Source organism: Camponotus vicinus, unplaced genomic scaffold (genome assembly GCF_025532165.1).
Source record: "Camponotus vicinus isolate PSW18456_S1 unplaced genomic scaffold, iyCamVici1.0 SCAF_3, whole genome shotgun sequence".
NCBI lineage: Eukaryota > Metazoa > Arthropoda > Insecta > Hymenoptera > Formicidae > Camponotus > Camponotus vicinus.
In genome coordinates this window covers 18,983,168-19,006,312 of record NW_028141967.1, presented here as the reverse complement: position 1 = coordinate 19,006,312, position 23,145 = coordinate 18,983,168, and the positions used below count along the sequence as shown (strand labels likewise).

Here is a 23,145-nt window from a genome sequence, read left to right as displayed (position 1 = left end):
TGCATTCTTATGTCTTTAATAAAAGGTTTATTTGTAAAACAAGTCACACACGTCAACATGATGGACTCATATAAAAGCATCATAAAGAGCATCATAAGAGACAACGAGAACGCGCACGTATATGAGCTGCCCAAGGCCTTCTTAACCCTATTCGTAACTGGCAAACAGCAAAAACCTATGCTTGACGGCTCAATTCTCTCTTTCTGCTTTCTCTCCCGCCTTCTGATATACCTCTTTCCTCGCGAGAACCACGCGCGCGTTGCAAGCGCTTCCCCACCCTCGCTGCGCTCCCTTCTTTTGAACGGGAGGTTCAATATGTCGTCTCTGTTAACGGAGCGTTAGTAAGGGGTGGATTGGAACAATCCACTCCTTCCATCACTGGAACATCCTGCAAATGTTTCCTTGAAAAAAATGCAAATATTTATTTTTTTTAATCATTATTTATATAATAATTTATATGCACAGGACATACAATATATAATAAATTAATCCAATAAGATATTAGTGGAGGAAAATTATTACATATACTTTGCCAAATTATTAAAATTATTTTTTCGAAAAATATAAACGAATATTTTTATCTTTACATAATAAAAATTTGCAAAACGTGCTAAAACATTAAGGTAATCATATGCTAAAACCATCTAAGAAATTTAATACATAATCAAAGTTTATTAGCCCTTTATTTTCAAAATAATCAATTTCAAAATTTATTTATATCATTTTGGGAATAAATAATTATGCGCAATATATTTATCTTGAGCAAGTACATTTTCAAAATTAATTGTTGCTTCTGTATATTTATTAGCTCGTTGGATTATGATGGCATGGGCAACGAAAGACCAGACTGTCAAAATTAAATTCTCCAGTCACGTGTTTCGGCACGCACGCCAATCCAACTGATAATTAAATATGATCAACGTCGGGGTCACGCATATCCGACGTTATCGTAAATCCTAGATTAGCTTTTGCTCGCGCTCTTATGAAAGCGAAACGAGAGGTATCACGCGAACCGTGCGCGAGCCCCTCGCGCATCGAAACGCGAGAGGGTTGCCGTTCTCCCAGCGTGCGCCCAGCATGCACACAGCCACGTGCACCCGTATTGCCAATCAATTCGCGCATTGCGCGCCCGGGAATTAGACAATTAGGAGTCGTCACGTTCCGCTCGGTCCCGCGCACCGCGTCCCACCAGCACGTTCCACATCGACCGTTCTCGGTTCCCCACCACTCGGAGACTTCCTCGAAGAGAGAGAGTTCGGGGTAATGTGCAACCAGCTCCATCTGGCGACTGTGGCAAACCGGAAGAAGAAGGGGCACCCCCTCGGCTTCCGATTCATCTCGTTGCCCGCTATTGGTCCGCGTTCAACCAAGAAGAACGCCCACTCGCAAAACACCCGAGATGTGCGTCGGCCAGCACGTATTGGTCGAGACCAGACCACAGTACCGGTTCTGCGAACATTGCGGGGGCGGCGCGCACCCGGCGGCGGCACCGCGACACCGAGAAAAGAAAGGGAGAGAGAGAGAGAGATAGAGCGAAAGAGAGAGAAAGAGGGAGAAAGAGGGAGAATGGGTCCCGGCAGGGCTCTCCGCCGCGAGTGCAGCCGAGCTGGTAATCAGTGCCGTTTCCGCGGCAGTGGCGGTCACCACGCGGCAGATTACACAGATTACACCCGATTACATTTGTACTCCACCGCACTGACGGTCACCGGTTCTTTTCCGGGAAGATCACCGGTACGCTCCCGCCTTATCCCCTCCGTCGCGTAACATAAGCTGGAGTACGCGCTTGAACATCCCCGTGAACCATCGCGAGGTCCATCGTGCCGACGTCATCGGTGTATGAAGAGTCTGAATATTTCGACAAAAATTCAGGAGTGTTGAAGGAGATCGTATATATCGAACGACGCCAGCGTTCAGTACTCTCGAATGCGCGAAAGAATATTGATGGCAGCGACGGCCGACGGACTTTTTATCCGTTGACGTTAAAAATCAATATTTGATTCTTCTTGAGCTACGCTTTTAAAGATCAAGTTCGTCGATGACTAGTAATGACATTATTCGCAAAGAATGATACTTGTAACCTAATGGTGGAATGGACAGAGTATCAAAGTGTATCGTATGTATATAGCACATCATGAAGAAGAACCTGAAGAAATGTGTGTCATAAAATACCTTTTAGATTATTAACGGAAAATACACACATGGCGGCTTAGAAGAATCATTGATATTTATACAGTAGAAATATAACATGACAATAGAAATTGTCGACGTAAAATTGATTCACGTAACGTTATTTTTAACAGAAACGAGTATTACACAGCGCAAATATTACCCCGTATATTTTATTTAAAATAGTGTGGTTCAAATGTTTTTATACACCCTCATTAAGCGCTACCCGGAAAAAGACCGTAAAGTATCGTGAAAAAAAGTTGCTGTATAAGAATATCGGGGCTAAAGATCGATCGGGATGCGAAAGATATAAAAGTTAAGAAACAAGAAAAGTTGGGTCATCATGTTGATATCCTAAAAACACTCTTCTGACTTTAATGGGGGAATCCGCTCGTGTCGGCTGGGTCATTCCGCGGCGATGCGGCGGATTCCAAGAATAACGGAGCACCGGACTTGTTGAGGCGACGGACTATCTAGAAAGCATCTTTGATTTTACCGAAGAGATTCGCCCAGGAATCGCGATGTAACTGATCGTCGCCCGAAAGTTCCGCGTGACTCGATCACGTCAACACGCCAGATTGATCGTTCTTTAACGGATATTCGCGAAAAATTAATGCAGCGATCGTCAGCTGGCATTTTGTATCGCGGTGCTATTTGTTCGGAATTCCGTTAGAAGTTACGGTGAACTTTGCAGGATGGAACTTAGACAGTAATTGGACGATCTTTTCAATTACATCTTCGAATGACTTCGGAGTGTAGATGCAATAAAATCGCGGATATTCCGCGGTTATATTATAAAACTTGCGAGACGTAAAATCTCGAGGAACTGTACGTTAAGATCAGCATGAGCAACGGCGAAGGCGTGGTGACAGGCCCGGGTTCCGGCAACGATCGCCTATGCGAGGACGTTGACATGGCTACTCCGACGTCAGCGTCTTCGAATCTGAAACCGCGAAGCGGCAAGATCAGCTTCAGTGTCGACGCCTTGCTGAGCGGCACGAAGAAGAGTGTCATCAGTGGCGGTGTTTTCGCGGCCAGGCGAGACAACGATGACAGAATGGACGCGGAAAAGAATCTCGAGATGGAGACTAGATATCGAGAACTATTAATGGAACAGCAGAGGCTTCAGAGTAGAGAATTGCTCGCCAGGCTGAGTCCTCACGGGCTCGCCGCTTTTGGCAATCATCACCATCATCATCCGAGCAGACTCGATCAGGATCACCCACCCGTTCGTCATGAGATGCTCACGGTGAAGGATTTCTCTAGGACGAGCCACGATAAATCGTCTTCACCCATCAGAATAGATCAAGAGATTCCAAAGGATCGCGACGATCATCGACTGACGACTAACTCGCCGAACGCGATTGGCGAGACGATACTTCAGCGAGAACAGGAGCGCATTCAGGAAGACGATGAGAGGATCGACAGGATCACGAATCCGAGATCTGTATCACCCGCAAGCAGACGGGAGATCCTAGACGATCGTAGCGATTCCGAAGCGAATCGCTCGCTGGAAGGAGACCGAACGACGGATCATCTGGATCTCGAGGATCATGAAATAAGAAGCGTCGGCCAGTCTGAGGACCTGAACGTGATGGACTCGGATTGCGAGTTGGAGAGGGATCTGGAGGCCAGCCAAGAGAAGGAGGAGAAGTCCAGTCCGGTAGTGCCTCAGCCGATTCATCCCGGAGTGCAAAGGCCTTCGCAAGGGCCACCATATCTCGGCGGAGCACCCGGCGCTCCCGGTTGGAACCCCGCGGGATTTCCACATTCTCTGGCGGGGTTCGCGTGGTTACCCCCACCCCCACATCCGCACAATCCTCATGGACATCTTTACACACCGCACGGCGGGCCCACTAGTCCAAACGGTAAGTCTAATACGATCAAAACATCTTGTAATTAAATTTTTGTCAATTGTATTTTTTAAAATGTGTGATATTTCATATTACATTAGAATAAAAAATTTACAGTTTCTTATTATAAACATTGATGATTTACGATTTCGAATCGTTAGATGTATTTTAAATAAATTTCTCAAATAAATCTCTTGCAGAGAGTATAAATACAAAGTATGAATAGTATAAAAGGATGAATATATTGAATCGTAAAAAAATTGTCATTATTTAATTTAAATTGTCTTATTATTTAATATCTTAATCTTAATAATCATCCACGCAAAGAGAAAGAGAGAGAGAGAAATAACTCTCCGAAATAAAAACATAAATTCGCGTCTAAAAGCTTGGAAAAGATCACGTATCTATGCAGTTTTGCTACATTTCTTTTCTTTTGCTTGAAACCATGCGGATACAATGTCAGTGATTAAATGGAGAACGCAAACTCTTATGAGAATACATGACACGCAAACTCTTATGAGAATACAAACTCATAATACTTAATGTCATGGGTCACGCGAGTAGACGGATATTATCAGCCTTATGTGCTAAAAAATTCGTACTCCAATTTACCTTCATCGCACACGCGATTAAAGTTTAAATCTGAAAGAAATTTCAGACTTTAAACTTCTAGTATCGTGCATTTATAATTGACTAGATATCTTCACTTTAGTCGATGATTTTTTTTCGAACGGAAAGATTTAATGGGAATAATATCATAAGAATGATGAGATAGAATATTAGAAGTCTAATTCATGCAGAGGTGACAATCCAATAAATAAATATTTAGTGGGCAACACATATTATATCTAAATTCATTATTGCAATCACATTTAAAGATTATATGTATATTATTATTACATATACAATATTACATATTCGTGTCAATATTAATATAATTTAAAATTTGATTAACTTGCTAATTAAAAATAAAAAATAATTGCTAATTAAAATTCATTGTGCTGCTCGATATATAATTTTCTATTCTATAATCTTCAATTCTCACATAATTATGACTTTAAGATGGAATATTTATGCAGAATCTTCATTATTAATATGTATTATGAATTTAAATAAATTGTCGATTATACAGCAAAGATAATTTTAAAACTGTTATACTTTTTTTATACTTTTTAAATTTACTAGAAACTTGCAGATTCTAGTAAATTTGGAATCAATTTATTTTTGACGAATATATTGAATACAAATTTATGCATACATTTATTACAACATTTAAATAATTAATAAATTAACGTAATAAGTATATATAATAAATTAATGTTATATATAATTACCGTGAATATGCATTAGCCATTGATTCCAAAAATTATTGAAGTTTTAACATTATTCACGTATCGAGTATACTTCGTATGCAATGAACGAAGTCGCTATTTTCTTTTTAGTCATTGACGTCAATAAGGTTGCAACTCGGTCATTAAGGCCTTATTGACTTTCCTGAGTCTATTCCACAAATGTCACACGGAACTCGAGACCCTACTACGACTTGCGACCGGCTCTCTGAAACGCATACGATCGCCGCGGAAAATTCGATTACGCGTCGGATTTGATCGTCGTATGTCTAGGCTATTAGGACGTATGATCCGTGCTTACAAAGCGACAACAAGAGGTGTTTTTCGTCACCTTTGGTGTGATATAGAAATGACTGTATAACGACACAAATGAAAAATCGATTATAGATTAAAAAAAACTCAATGTAATTGCCTAATGAGGATGGAGAAACTGTGAAAGCAACTGCAACGCGATCTTTAAAGCAGGTACAAAAGTGATCAAACGTACAGATACAGATCTTGTTTCATGACCGGTAGATATATGGATTGTAATTGGCTAATAAATCGAAAGAAGGAAAGTCGTAGTCGCGTAGGTTCCAACTCGTGATAATTAGATGCCGCGTTGTGTTACCTGTGGAAGCATATTTTATTGATATAATAATTTACGATAACTTCAATGAGAGAATTAGTTGCTGTTTATTAATTGCCGATTGCCAGGCGGCTCGCTTTCTCTTATCAATTAGCGATGCCTGAAGAAGCTATGATATCGCTGTAAGAACAAAAAATATATAAATTGAAAAATATATGCACTTAACTGAGTTTGTTCAATATGAAATATGAGAAGAAATGTATTAATTAATCTAAAATCCCGGGATATTTATGTTTGATATCAAAATGTGATATCAATCGTGATGACAATGTTAGATCCTCGCATTAAATTACTTCTTAATCGCAATTAATTTTTTCAACCACAGTTATTACCATTTGTCCAAACGAATGGAAGATTCCTCTAATGGAGAAAGACATTGAAGTGCAAAGACTCGTGTCCTCGTGTAGGTAAAGGACTTATGAGCATTACTACATGACAAAGTCTATTCCTAATGGACAATTAAAGTAATACCTCATTAAGATGTAACCGACACCTTGTGAGCAACGAACTGCATTGTAGCTCTCTTCAAGGTACTCCGCCTCGAGTACTTGAGTACTCGCGAGACTGCAAAAGGATAAGAGTACTTCTCATGCCTAGCTTCGTTACTCGCTCGTCAACTCTTATGTTCGCTGAGAGAACTCGTAATGGTTTTAGAGATTTCTTTCTCGGAAACAGCGTAAATTCCTTATTACGTACGGATATAATCTCGCTTGCGAAAACTTCGAGATTCGCGACGTTATTTACAACGAAGATTGTCAATTTCGAATCGTCTTCGAAGAATAAATTATTATACTAACTATGACAAAGACTATATAATCTTAGGATTTAGGAAAATTTTAGTAAATAAAAAAATCTAAAGTTTCTTATGCATTTTTCAAAGTGATATAATTAAACGCGCAACACTTAATGTAAAGCAATATAACATCGATAGTGAAAAAGAGAAAACATTAAGAAAAAACACAATATGAAATTAATACGAATATACATGAGAGCAACTACATTTGCTGCATGCATTATTTCATAAAGTAATTCATAACATAATTGAAAATAACACTTATAGTATTCGATATAAATAACACAAGATAATAATTAGAAAAAAATATTAGGAAAATATATGGAAAAAATATATAATAAAATAATTGGAAAAATACGTAACCTTCAGTAATATAAGAGTAACTGTACAGGATATAATTGATTATCTTATCTTTCAAGGAAATAATTGAACAAATCGTGTTTGCATTATTTATTAATCATAACAAAATTCGATTTTTAAATGTTCAATATAAAGCAATAATTGGAGAATAAGATTTAAAAAAAAAAATTAGAATTATACACATAATTGCGAAGTTCTCTTTCTCTCTTTTTGATGAAAATATATAAGAGTATTATGCGTTACTCTCGCATAGAAAGAGAGAGAGAAAGAGTGTCTTATTCTCCAGATGTTACTGACAGAAAATGGAAAGTTGACGAAGGTGGGTCGGCCCGCGCGCCAACCGAGATCGCAAACAGTTCGACATGATAGAGTCATACATAACTCACGACATCCATAATGCATTCAAGAGGCACCGGATAAAAACTGCTCTTGTTAAGGTGGCCTGTTAGGTTTAGTGTAGCGCATTCAGCTTCCTGTGCTATGTCGCTCGACGAAGTTTTTTGTTAACCATAACCGACAAACCATTCGCTTTTCGGTCTCTCGATCTCACCCCTATGCGTTCCTCTTACGATTTGTCTTTCTCGTCTTTTTTTCCGCGACACCAATTACCGACGCTCAAAACGGAAGCCGAAGCACAGCCAGATACGCGCCATTATTGTATCATTCGCGATTATTGCAGTCGCGACATTGTTGCTTTTGCTCCAAGATGATGTTCACTTACAAAGAACTACGATTTACGACATCTCTCTTTCGTTAGTCTTCAGTATTTTCAATAAACTTAAAGCGATGCGAATTAACCTTTAACCGCCGAAATTAATCGCATTAAAGAATAATCATATACATCTATTTAATCATAATGTCCATTTTACAAACAAATTTAAAATTGATTGTAAAACTGTTTGCTACATATACACAACACATACAACACATACATACAACATACACACACGTGACATTTTTTATCTTAAACTGCTCCTCGAATCGCGCGTTTCTCTTGCTCGGATCTGAAAAATTGAAAGAAAAATTTATTGACCAGTTTTCACTAACACTCCATAGCTGACAATGATGAGGAGATTATATACGTGGGGCTCTCGTAAGGTTGATAATACTGCAGCTTGTCACTTTGCCGAACGACGGCTTTCGAAAATTATAAATACGAACATCATTTATAACGCTCGAATGGCGCTTCCCGCACGCATTTATCTGGATTGCACGCGCAAGAATGAATTAACGACGCCCATCCCGCGTCCAATGATGTTCTACAAAGTATTTTGGACGATTTATCATTCCGTGGACATAATTACCCGCCTGAGTCGTTCCAACGATGTTGCTGGTCGCGCGGTCTTACCTCGACATCTCCAAAAATCCAACATTCATTGATGAAAGTAATGTAGCGTAGCGCAAGTAATTATCTTTTGTTATTTTGTATAAATATTCGCGTAAATTGTGGCCCACCTGATTTTTTTATTAAAATAAACTTCAAATTATAGCATAATATGAACAATATTTTATATTATTTTACATTTTACTGTATTATAGCTGAATTTAAAATTCATAATTCTAATATTCTGGTTTAGCGCTGAATGTAATATACATTTTCATACCTTCACAATTTGAAGCAATCTTTACCATTGCATTTAATTATCCGAAAATTTATAATGCAGAGTCGAAGGAGGAGAACGTATCGATCTATCAGCGCCAACGCTCGTTGCGGCGATGTACTTATCCGCGTGCGTGTTTCAGCGATCGGGTAATTAACAGAAATTAATTAGTAGTCAAGAAGAACATATTGATCGTTTACGTGCGCGGCATGGCTAACTTTGGCGAGCGACATGAAATCGCTATGTTATCGTGTGAATGGAAGGGACATCGACGTAACGACAGATTGTCTCGTTGTGCGCAGATTTGCGGTATCTTCTTACATACTTTCTTTTGTAAACTCAAACATACATTAAGGATACTTTATAAAAATGCCAATGGAACAGGTTGTAAATTTTAATTTTAGTGATGCTCGTTTTTATAAATTTAAAACAAATTTACGTATATTCAAAGATTTTTATATTTCAGAGAATATTCCCCTTCTCATCTCTAAAATATTATTTACTGAAGATTACAGATAAATTTATATTACATTTTATACACATATTATAGATTATTATTCTATTTATGTTTGATGTTAACAAAAAATCTTGCTCATAAGATAAATAAATAATATTTTAATTAGAATATTAATTGCATTAATGACTCAACGATTTAAAACAGCAATTCCTGACACTGTTACATCAATATGAAAATAAAGTGTCACTATAAAAGGTAATAAAATGCCATTAGTAGTATGTTTAGTAAAAGACCGCGTGTGATGTTGTTACGATCCATATACGACGTCCTTAAAGGAAGAAAACGGTGTGAGCAGATTCTGCTACCTTTGATCCATCTGAATAAGTATTTAATTAGCAGAAATTAATTAGTCTCCAGGGAGAACATATTGATCGGGTACGTGCGTAAACCGCCTGCCTCCCCCGGGCAATACACGCGAAACGAGGAACGAGTGGTGCAAACGAGAATGGAAGACGTAATACCGGTGTCTCGACTGATCCGGTCGACAATGCCGGCGGCCTGTGCCTTTTTTGTACACGACCGATCGTTAATTAGCGCACGGAATCCACGCGTGCCCTCCTCGCCGTCGCGAAATCGTCATCATTCCGTCGAGTCGGATGTCGAAAACACTTTTTCACGATGCCAACATGCAGTCAGTACAAAATCAAGCGATGTAACCACGCATCTGGTTGACGTAGGTTTGCCTCTACGAGATATCAATTACTCTTGCTCTTAATAATACGAGTCGCTTATTTTGCGTCATAGAATAGAATTATGGGGATTGGAAATAATATTTGTAATTATAGAACACACGCGTGCATTAAACAGGTTTATCGGCAGCTGTAATTCTTAACATACGTCAATACTTCGTTTAGTCAATTGTGTGGTTTTAAAAATATGCGTGTCATATTGGATATTAATCATTGTAGTCTAACATAAAAATAACATATTGATAACACAACAATATTGTGTGTAAGTCCTTGTTATATTCATTTGATAGATAATACATTGTTTTGCACGATACCTTATTAAATAAATCGTAGAGGGTGGACAGTTTAAAATAAGTTTATAAATGAAACGAAGAGGAAAATGCGAACTGCTGTCGATATATAATAATTATATTATCGTGAAAAGGTGGCAAGATTTTATGCAGTATCAGCTAATTGCACGTGTCGTAAACAACGACGGTCGATGATAATTATGCGTACCGGATGTATGAGACCAGAATGATAGGTCGATGATAATTAGGCACCGTTCGCTCTGCCCATTCGAGCGGAATCGGATTTTTATTATTTAATTTGCACCCTCGTCGTGGCCGTGAGATTGTAATGGCTTCATCGCGAAACCTATGAAAACGTATTTTACCTAATCGTCATCGTACACTCGTAAATTAACAACTAACGTTGCACATTCAACGTTCATTATCACTCGATGAGTGCACGAAGATGGTGGACTGACGTTTTAATAGCAAATACGAATACAAATATCCACGGATATCGTTATAATCATCTTTCTCTCTCTCTCTCTCTCTCTCTCTCTCTCTCTCTCTCTTTCTCTCCCTCTAATGATGCAGAAATAGCGAAGTAATGCAGCAGAGAAATGTTATTTTAATTTATCTCTTTCTACATGTTTTCACACCGGCTTAAATCAACTTAAATCGGATGAGATTCGAATCATGATATTGAATAATCTTTTCATAAAAATTTTACATCTTGCATCGGAAATATGTCTCCACTAAATAGACGTAATAACATCCGCTTTTATATATTTGCATTTTTTATAAAGTAAATTAAAGTCTACTCTTGCTTAATTGAAAATTATTTTGTTTTATATGATTGAACATAGATTATTTTATCGTACAATAGACTTTTATTAAATCTTTATATTTGAACATCTAATCTTTTCCACGCATATTTTTCCATTTGATGACATCATAAGTAAATTATCTTCATAAAGATAGAAAGCCTAATCCTATTTAAACACATCTTTTTTTTTGTTTTCAGGGGACTTAAGATTACCGGGGCCTGGACCAGGCCCGGTCAGATGCACTCTCAGAAAGCACAAGCCAAACCGAAAGCCAAGAACGCCGTTCACGACGCAGCAGCTGTTATCGCTCGAGAAAAAATTTCGCGAGAAACAGTACCTGACGATAGCCGAAAGAGCAGAGTTCTCGTCGTCTCTCCACCTTACGGAAACACAGGTGAGACATGAAAGCAATTAATTCTTTTAGGATTGAAGAAGTCTCATTTTATGCATAATGATATTTCAGAGAAATATCTTTAGACTGCACGCTAAGAAAAAGATTAACAATCATGACTTTTATGAGGATTTATTTGAGACTAAAGTGCCGCGAATATATATAAATTAGCTTAGAGAACAGTTAATTATATACATATATTATTAAGCGTACGAAGAAATATATATTTGCTTATATACCCGATATATATTATAATATTAATATAATTCGAATAAAAAGACAATACGCATTTTATTGACTTTTAAGTTTCAAATTGATATTAAATTGAAATGCGATCAACGAATGCATAATTAATACAAACGGTTGCAATTCATTAGGTATATTAGTTTTATTAAATATTGAACATTTTAGCGACATTAGTTTCTCCCATTTCAAAATCAGAAAATAGATGCTATATTTCTTCTGATAATTAATATTTATATATATCTTTATGTACCTTAGAGGAATTGATTGCAGATTATTTTTATTTTTATAGATGCAGTCTTATTATTCTCTATTTTTTTTAACTTTGGATCGTCCTTCCTTACTAAATGTGTAACAGACTATGTTATTATATCGCGCGGTTAGCGTGCTAAGATACACTTTGCGCATTCATTACAATGCATCAGTCGAAATGAAGCTACATCGCATTCATTTGCTTAGATAAGCTACGATTACCTCGCCATCTCCTCGTGTCGTTTAAGCCGTTAAACTATTCCTTCGACTGTGCTCTCTCTCTTCTCATTATTCACTTCGGACAAAGAGGTATGTCTACAATTCAAATCGTGATATTCGCGGCGACATTCATCTCCATGATCTTATGAAATAATTTATCACTTCGTGCGTGGTTGTATGATTTTTATGAACAGAGCGACTTTTATAAAGAGAGAAGCACAGACGGTTGATATATTTATATAGTAGCATTTATGAGAGACTTATCTTTAAAGTCAACCTTACCTTAGATTGTTACATGATGAATGAATATAATTATACTCGATATTATATTCTATTTTCATTCCTAAGATTACTTTGGCCGAAATTTCAATTTTCCAATGGATTAAAATTTTGATAATACAAAGTTAGTTTAATTGTGTTATAAGCAACTTAAAATCGAAATGTTTTTTAGAATATATTAGCAATATTTTTCTAGAAATCATCTGATTATGTATTAATTATTATATATCCGAGCTTTCACGCATATTATCGAAAATGTGCTCTTGTTAACAGTCTCATCGATGCAAAACAATTTCATAATTCAAATACCGAAGCATCTCGTTTCTTACTTACATTTTTATAGCAAAGTACCGCAAATTAGCTGTCGATTCAAAGTGACAGTTGCGTAAAAATCGGAATTCGCAAACAGCTGTACAAATAACAATTAAACGCAATTTAACATTAATTCGATTCGTTTATGCTCAAATTTGAGTTACAACGCGTGTCTTATGACATCGAGGATTTCTCGATGCCTCGATAATTTCTTGTCAGAAGTTGACGTTTTTTTCGCTAACTATTTTGTATCTAACGACACGCTAAATGCTAACGTATTTTTTTTGCGCAGAAAATTTTATTTACCGATTATGCCAATATTCTCGGTTACTCAACAAAGCGTTAATTATTAGAGTGTTTATTTTATTAATTGCGCTCACGTATAAGTAATTCATGCTGTTTGCCGATTGTAAATCTCTTAACGCGATATCGAATAATAATTACGCAGCACTTATATAATGTTCGCAAAATATGTCGATACAATACATAGTAGAATTCTTACATCTTTCGAGGCAATATTTTCTCAATGACTTAAACGACACAGAGAAAGAAGTTAGAACTCAGAAATCGTTCTAATTTTCAGATAATTATGTTCATACAAAAAATAATTTTTACATAATTATTTATATGTATAAAATCTTTAAAACTGTTGCGATAACTTTCGTAATATATTAAAAAACACTTTGTTATTAATAAATAAATTGACTTGTATTCTACTTAAAATAATTAAATATTATCGATGCCATGTGATAGTCTAAATATTTTTTATGTTTTTCTTTGCTATCAATATTACAAAAATATTAGAAACTATCACGTTTATAAAATAGCAAATTTTATTGATATTCCGGTATCGACTTATTTATTATCATTACTATTTTATTTACTATTATCACTCTAATTATAAGTACCATTATGTTCCAGGTGAAGATCTGGTTTCAAAATCGAAGAGCTAAGGCGAAGAGGCTTCAGGAGGCGGAAATAGAGAAACTAAGACTATCCGCGAGGCCCCTTCTGCATCCCAGTTTCGGATCGGGACTCATGTTTTCTGGGGTGGGCCCGCCTGGTACCCCAGGAGTGCCTCCCTTCATTGCAGCTGCCATGGCTAGGCATACTCATGCCGCGGCGGCAGCGGCCATGTTCATGGGACCGCCGGGGCACCGACCTTAATAGTAATACGTTAGAATATTATATACGTGCGATTTAAAAAATCATTTTTGACATGGTCGCTTCAAGAAATTTGGCAATCTATTTATAAAATAAGAACCCGATAGTATAAAATCTATGAGTTCAGAGAACATAAGAAATTCCAAAGATTAAGGATTTATAAGAAACAAGAATATTTACTTCAAGAACGCGAAAATCCGAAATCTGATCATTTGAAAATTTGCATAATTATAATTTTGCGAATTAAGAAATGGAGCAAATAAAGTTAGTGAGGAAGAATTAAAATATAAAATATAAAGAAGTTAAAAATATGAGAATTAAACATTGAAAAAGCATAATCTGATAATTTTAAAATTAAAAATTACAAGAATTCTAAAAATTTCAATCGCTTAGCGTTGAAAGTCGAAATTGCAATAGTGTCAATCCAAACGTCTTATCTCTTCAGAGATATATAAATAATTTAATTTCAAAAACATTAAATCAAATCATTCGAAAATTTCTCAAAAAACTTTGTAACTTAATTAAAAAATATTATATTGTTTCTTTCTAAATGATAGAATATATATCGGCGCCCCAAGCTTTGATCTCAAAGGAAAATATGAGTGTATATAGTGTAAATAGATACGCATTCGTACGATAATTATGAGTGTACGTATGTATATATACACACGTGTACAGGACGCTTCGATTATTCCCAAAAGGAGGAATCGTGAGGAGCGAGCGTTCGAGAGTTAGTTTAACGATTTGAACCACGTTAGCAAACATCTAGCAACATTCGTTTCAGGATTTTATTTAAATATGGAGCGATCGAAAGTGCAGTGACATACATGACGTGAACTTATGAGGTATGTTTAAATAATTACGAGTCTGAGAGATTAAAAAAAGAAGTTATCCATCTATTAAAGTCATAACTTTCTTCCTAAAAATAATATATTAAAGAAAAATCTCTCTGAACAAAAAAAATTTTTTAAAACATCAAGTTGCAATGTTTCAAATATATTTTCACAAGTTATATTAGGAATGTCAACATCATGTTTTTATCATAGCTATTATTATAAAGGATCAATTGATTTTTCATCGGCAAATACAGTTTGTAATCCTGATGTCTTTCAGACTTGTGGAATTTTTGCTATGCGAAAAAATGATACAAGCATGTGTAAATTGCGTATCAGTTTGTATCGATTGTATAAATCGAAGAGATGGAATCGTTCGTAGACAGTAAATACTGAAGTTACGAATGTGGCACGGTTCTAGACGTACCTATATGCGCCTTGTATAAATGTAAGATGATAATTTATCCATGAAGGTATATTATAGCGAAATAAAAATGATTTCAGTATTTACGTTCCGTCAATTTTTCCAACCCTCAATGCAACATACACGTAATTTTTTATTATACAGACTCAACGTACGATAAAATTATACGATAAAAAGTATATTTTATTTCTTTTTCAAGATCTTTTAAATATCAGTATTAACAATTTATTTATCTATATCACATTTTACATATCAAAATAATACAAATAGATGAAAAGTAATTTTTCTGGAAACTTTAATCGAAAAAAATTAACGAATAAATTCAGCAACTTTTTGACATCGTAATTAACCGATTTGAATAATACAATAACCTAATTGACTGAACGTAACTTCCGCTCGAATGAGGTGTCCATCTTATTGAGACGAGGCAAAAAAAGAAGCATATTGGGTTTGCTCGCCGCAATCGAATATATCGCACAGTCATCGACAGGTCGGCTTCATATATGGCAAGTAGTCGATCCAATGGTATAAGGCGGCCGAAAGTGTCCGCCAGATAATTAGAAATATGTTAATCCACCGTGGTTGCTAATTGGTTTTTGACTAAATTTTTAATTAAGTCTTAAGCTTGGGCGGCGCGCTGATTTATCGAAGAGAGGACCCGCGGCTAATTATAAAATATATGTAGAGAAGGGGTACCAACACACACGCATGTCTACGGCGGTCGCTCATTTGTCGCTTTCATATTTGTGTGTCTTGGCTGTGTGCACCTGTCTCGCTTTATAATGTGTGGGCATATATATATGGGCGCCTGCAACTTGTTTTTTTTCGGCGACGTGCAACTTTCCAAAAGAAACCATCCCGATAATTGCCGTGTCATTTTCGCATTTTGTTGCAAGCTTGTAATATTCGAAGGCGTTTATCGATTCGTGATACAAAATTTATCAATATTACAGGTCGTTTAAATGGATAGATAAAAAATTTAAAATAAATATAATTTGCATTTCATTCCTTATACTTTTTTACTTAGCTTGAAAATTGTGTGCTCTTGCTAATATTATTTAACAAGAAATGAGAAGATTTAATAAGAATATGAATGAATATAATTACCTCAATTATTTTATATCACAATTTATGGTTATCTTTATGACAATAATTTTTTACCAATTAGATTAATAAAGTTAGAGAGCAAGTCTCGAGAAGAGACTAAAAAAGTGAGTAATGAATATTTGTATCTTTTTATATATCTTTTAATCTTGAAATCATTATATTATTATTTAATTAAAATTAACCGGTTTCGTCTTAATGGTATCAAATTAGAGATTTAATACAAATACATCACATACATAGAAATCAATTACATCACGGGACAAGTGGCAAAGCGCAAAGAGATCCCTTAAGAGCGACGATTCACCGTTAAAGGCTTTACAAACAGGCGCCAGATATTCACTACTCGTGTAGATCGGAAGCTGTTTGGGGAAGTTCTATCCTTCTCTCTTATGTTCTCCAAAGCCAGCCAACCGCCTCCGCTACTCGGCACGACCTCAGAGAGTCGGCACTCCCATATAGATGAAATTTATGTACCGTTCCCGTCGATTCTACGCATACGGCCACATTGAGCGCTGACAATTAATTAAAGAATAATTTCTTGTCTTCGCGATACGCGGAGGAGCGTTGCCGGCTGGCGTCCAATTATGCCCTCAGACCGGAGCGGAATACCAAGCAGTTCCGTCGACGACACTGAACTTCTCCGCGCACTTCTTCGGGAGCTGTGTCCTTGTAACCCTTCTAGTCATGCCGCTGCCAATGCGATTCATAAAACGCGAGTCGCAAGAGTAATAACAATTACAAGAGTAGTAACATCTGCGTCTTAATTACACAGGAAACAACAGATTTTAATATTTTTTTATTTCTATCAATTTTGGGGCAGTGTTAAAGCTCTTTAGAACGAGATAAAATTAAATTTTCACACTGTTTGAATTTTCGATATTTAATACTTTACAGAAATATAATGTGTTGATTGCATCAAGCTCTTAATTTTAATTTTTTACATGTTTCGAAAATTAAAAATAACAGATATATAGGGATATAAAAATTATGAATACGTAAAAGAGAAGCCGAAAAGATGCGTTGAAGAATTTAATTTCGATATTTAATTTCTGACTACATATGTAAATATATGTATATATTCTGTCTCTGTTTACATTTGATAATGACAGTTTCTTCAATAATCTTCGCCGGCGCTAAGGAGTTGATCAGATGCACCTGTTAAATAGATTCGAACAGAGCAAGAATACGTAATAATCCAAAAGAAATAAAAGAGTGAGAGAGAGAAATATTCATGGTTAAACGCGTATACCGAAAGCAGGATTCTCTGCGCTCATTCAGTTTATCCAAATTAATTGGCCGTAAATTAAACAGTCCGCTCTGACGAGTGAGCGAGCGATCACGATGAAGGAAACAGAATGGTGCCGGCTGAAGAGGCAAGAGGGAAGATCAAATATGCGCATAGTGGAAGAGAAATAAATGAGAAGAAGAAAGTCAGACGAAGAAGAGTAGGTGCCGAAAAATGAGAGAGAGAAAGAAAGAGACAAAGAGAAGAAGAGAATACTAGTTAAAAGAAAAGGCAAAGAAAGGATCCAAAAGGATAAGTTAGAGAAGACATTATCCGGGGTACTATCCAGTAGCGTTTCGACACACCATTATGTGACGACTGGGACTAATTTATACATGGGAAAGACGAAGACACTACCGAAAATCAAGTCGTGCGGCAGAAACAGAGAAAAAGATCTTGGTGGCATTATATTTAAGAGAAGGAGCCTTCCTAATTGGAAGCTCGCCACTGTTTCAACGGATGCACCGGTGTTTGGATTCATGTCTTACAGATAATCAGAGAAACGAAAATTTTATCCCAAAGATTAAACTTAATTATTTTTGTTGTAATTTTGACCTCAGATTTGAAAATAACATATAGGAAATGTAAAAAAGAGCACAGATATATAATAGTTATCTAGATTTTATTTTTGTTTCTTTCTTATTATTTTTTTATCTTTTCTTTTCAGTAAATGCATTTAGTTTCATTGAAATTCATGGAATTTTTTCTGTATTAATTTTAAAGATATTTTATATTATTTTGATTTTTTGTTATATTAAAAAGTAACGCATGCATATGTATACAACTCACATGCTTTTCAAGGAATGAGGTTCGGAAACATGTTTCGATAAATGTTGTAGAGAAATAAAATGATCGCGTCGAAACACCATAAATCGGACGCATCGGTAAGCGAGAGCTCGGATCATGTGCTGTTGCCAGTAATTGCCGGCAAGATGAATCGGGACGAAATCTCGTTTCCGACTTCGTAGGAAATTTACGAAGCGGCATCGAAGCGTTTACGGCGAGAAAGTTATCCGCTACGGCCGCAAGAAAGTCGTGGCCGATGCAAACGCGTCTCGGCGGACTCTTCAAAAGTCTGTCGAGGAACCGAGCTCCTAATTAGGAACAAGCTTGATAGTCGTTCTTACACGTATTAAGCGATAAAACGAACAGGAAAGGCGAAGCAGGGTAATAAGTAAAATTCATAAGTAATATAATTTGCTTTATCGTACTGGAGCCTTGTTTTTTTCCTTCGTAAAATTATTTATCTTAACATTCAGCCATAAAATATAAATTTTCGATTTTTTACAGACGTAAATTCCGGTTCCAAATCGACAACTGATGAATAATTTGATATTCTCCATCAAAGAAAATTGAGAAAAAAATAATCGGATTAAATGAAAAAAATCCAACAATAATTTGAATCATTCATAATTAGTACAGAAAGAGAGAGAGAGAGAGAGAGAGAAAATTTCTGCGCCATCATTATCAGCGATCCGATCGCGCGTCAAGACGAGTCTGCTCGTGGGATAAAAAGCGACATCGCGATATAAAAAGAGATAATAACTATATAATTTAATCACCGGCACTTTTCCGGGCGCGAAAGCACGAGGCGTTTTACACGCGAGACGATTGTCGTGTGGAATTCTAGTTCAAGTAGATGTTCCATCGCGACTCTCGGTATTCCAGGAGCAATTAACGCGGCGATGCGATGAGCGTCGCAAGGGGGCACGGAGGCGGATGGACGGAAATCACTTTAATATCTTTCTGCCTCGACAGTCGTTGGCGCGACGACCGGTTTGTAAATAGGATGAAATGACGCCGCATTATGAATTGTCGACGTAAACGCTCGTTTTTTCATCTGATTTCGCCGGCAAAACCTCGCGATTAAGCAGACGCAGGCGCGATGAAAAACGAAAAGATTATAATTATTTCCAGAGATTCAGCTTTGCGGCATTGCGTAGAATGCTGTTACTATTAATTATCGAACGGAACTCGTTCTTATGAATATGAATGAAGACGGAGAGAAAACCTCTTTTTTGATTTCTCGCCGATCGGTCGGATCGACATCCTTCGCAGACTTCGAATTTATCCTCGTTGAAATGCAATTTGTCATTATATATTGATTTAATGTATTTATTCAACATATTTATTTAGCTTTACAAACACGTTTATACATATTTATAACAAGTGTGTTAAGATTTTAACATTTTGCTGGTGATTTTGAATTCTCCAGAGTCTCTTAAATACATCAAAAATAGATAAATTTTTCAAAAATTTAAATTTAATCTTTCTCTTAGTATTTGAAAAGAATATTATTATTTTTCGATAATTAAACTTGTTTTGACGATTTTAAAAATAGCGCTTTTATTTTGTTATTTAATTTTTTTCTATCAACACATCTGTCATTATTTGATATAAAAATGATTCACATACATAAATTTTACGTGAAAGAATTTATTGTTTCGAAAAAAACATGCGGCAATATTTCGGTCGAAAATTTCGGAAATGTTCGAATAGCAGATCACGTCCGCGGCGGAGCTGACAAAAACGATAACAGAATCCTGGGGCAATTAGTCGATATTTTAATACGCAAAAAGTCAACCCCTCGTTAGATCCTCTCGCAACGAAGGACCGAACGTCCGCCACTTCCCAAAGGGCTATCGAGAAAAACGGACTCGAACGTTGGATCGATGCGGCACCTTGTTAGCGCAAGGATTCTCGGGTTGACAGCTTCGAGCAAAAATAACGCGGACGTTAACCCGTTTCCACGGCTAAGGAGTATCGACGCGCGAATCGACCAGTCATTTCGATCCTCACGGAGACACTCCAGTTTACCGCGAATTTGTCAGTAAGATAAAGTTCCATAAACAATTTTCGCTTTTAATATATTTGCATTTCAATCCCTTCAATTAATTAATCGAACGAAGAAATATTGTGTACCTAAGTATTAAATACTTCACATTCTTAAAAAATCATCAAACAATAAATTTGCTACAAAATATTTTAATGTTTTTAATTGGAATTTAAAGTAATAAGATATTAAATTAATTTGGACACTAATTAAAAAAAAACATATTTTTATTATAATGTAATTTGCTTAATTATTATCGCGATATCATTTAAATTGCTGAAAAAAATCACAATATTAAAAATCCTCCTAGTTTCTCGTTTTCTTTGGCGAACGTGTTCCTCTGCCTCGATTTGTGTTTAATTTTGGAACGATCCGTATTTAGCTATTTAGATATATCAATGAGAAAAGGTTGAGTGTGCACATACGTGGGAAGCGTGTGCGCTTATCGGATTCCAATTAAGTATGCGATCCTCCCGGTAGCGGCAGTTACGCCTATAGTTTCACCTATACTTGAGCGCGCGGAAGTGATCGCGCGGAGAGCAAGAAATAATTAGAGCTTTCGAGCGAGAGAGCAAAGGGGAAGCACCAGTCCCAAGTACTTCCTTAATTGACCTCTGTTTACGTGTACGCCCGCGTGTGCTCGCTTACACATGCCCGTCGTTTATCCGATTAAACACGAATCGCAAACTGAGAGTGCGAAATTCGCGTTACGCCAAACACCGACACTCGTGTGTCCAAAACGACATAAATGTCGTCATAAAATTTGATTACCTTAGCGCAACATGAATGCGTGCACTTTCTGCGTGCTTAAAATGCAAAAGAGCACCATTTCGATGGCGCTTTTTTCATCTCAGTTTCCACCGATGCGCTGTCGATTTATCTCAAACGGAGCAATTATTTTCAGAATTTTTCTATTTTTACTTGTAGCATCAATATGTGCTTTTCGAATTTTGAGTGTGTGAAAGATACTATTTTTTTATAAATTTTTTAATGTGTTGAAGATACTATTTTTTACAAATTTTTTACATTTGTTCGGGAGAAGGGAAGACTATGAAAAGGGACGGAACCGTTCGGGACATGAAGAATAGGAATCCAGATTTATACTACAATCGCCTCCGGCTGTTGTCTTATCCGGCTGGGTCCTCCGGACGCGGCTGCCCTTCGTTCCCAATTCCGATCCAATTTGATGCACGGTAGTTTCGAGATACCGCGTAAGGGGCTACAGGAGTAAATGGTAAATAACCGAGCCGTCCCTATACACGGCCCGGCCACGGGCGGAGAGAGAGCCTAATTAAACGATGTACAATTTATAACACCAGCCAGAAGGTCTAATGGCTCGCGTTCCTGGAAACCCGTTGGTTCCACCGTAGGACCACACCTAGCTGGTCCTGCGGAGAGATTGTCATCGGCTCTAAGGAATGATGCCGCCGTCTCGTTCACGATTCATGTATAGCGCACCATGGCTTCTGATATAGTGTGGAAGCCTCCGCGGGACGCTCGCACGCATCGTTGAAATTAATTATCCGTCTTAATTGTTATCATGCCCTTTCCAAATTTCTCGTCGACTATGCGGCTTATGTGTTACGCGTTGAAAATTTAATCGAAAATCTCGGTGATTTGGATTCTGATTGTAAGAAAGACATTTAAAGATCGGTCTAATAAAAAATCGAAACAACCATCCGTTTCTCTTTTTATCTTTACGAATTCTATAAGAATACAAATTAAATATTTTAATGATTTATTTTCTCTCTCCGCCTCTCGTGTATAGTATATCGTATTCTGGAATTAAATAAAATCGCAATCGTTAAATCAGACTGGCAAAAAAACAAAGGCGACGTCAATTGGCATCGCAAAGCTCGCTCGTTTAAGTTTGTCGCGAACGAGAGATACGCGATAATGTATCGATTTATCCTTAATCGAGGGCTATTCGTATAAAATCGTGTAAAATATCCGAGCAGGCTTCCCCCTTCACGGACCCTTCATTGCGACGAACCGATGTCTCTCTCGTATCAAGACATACCGCGACTTTATTATTATCGCGCAGTGGAATGTAACCGGCGAAATGATATCCTTTAATTTTACATTATTGACGAGTGTGTCGATTAAACGGGACCGCTTATTGGTCATTCGTAAGCGCATCTAACGATTCGCGTCGGAATGCCGGACGATCCTTAAGAATGAAAATTAAGAACTCGGCGATGCGAGGCGGTTTACGTTGATAAAAATGCCGACCTTATCTCGATCGGTGAAACCGAAATTAGTAGCTGGCGAGCGTCCGCACTCCATGAAGGCGCAGATAAGTAAACTAAATAAAACGCGAAACTTATACTCACAATTAGAGAGATATCTCTCTTTCCTCTATCCGACACTCTCCCCCAGCCCTTCGCCCCCTTCCTCCTCCCCCCCGTTCGTCCCTGACCGACGTTTATGTGGTGAACAGTAAAATAATCAGATTTAATACGCGCAATTATTTTCGTTACGCGAATGCGTAAATTAGCTTGCACCGCTTTTGTAACATCTCCGCAGGTTGTTAAAATAGAACTCGAGATACATTTATAATAATTGCGCTCGTAAACCGCGCCAAATCGAAGGAGATCGTCTTCGCATCGAGCTCTACATGATTATTATGGGGAAGATAATTTTTACGGAGAATTATTTTTTTATTTGCATCTGTATGCTTTTTATTGACTCTTGCTGCGGGATATTAGCGTTTATTTTCAGTCGTGAGTTTCAACAGAATGTCTGCACGAT

General features: G+C 36.9%; 1 protein-coding gene and 1 long non-coding RNA gene across 2 annotated transcripts in view; both read left to right on the top strand.

Moving 5' to 3' along the window:
- The window catches only part of LOC145969310 (uncharacterized), a 101,718-nt gene that overhangs the window by 61,476 nt on the left and 17,097 nt on the right, over positions 1 to 23,145 (top strand). The window lies entirely within an intron of this gene.
- Msx (homeobox protein Msx) lies at positions 1,586 to 15,266 on the top strand. Its single transcript, XM_083095313.1, has 3 exons — positions 1,586 to 4,034; positions 11,250 to 11,446; positions 13,670 to 15,266. The coding sequence occupies exons 1-3, from the start codon at positions 3,011 to 3,013 to the stop codon at positions 13,913 to 13,915; spliced, it is 1,467 nt and encodes a 488-aa protein (XP_082951439.1). The 5' UTR covers positions 1,586 to 3,010; the 3' UTR covers positions 13,916 to 15,266.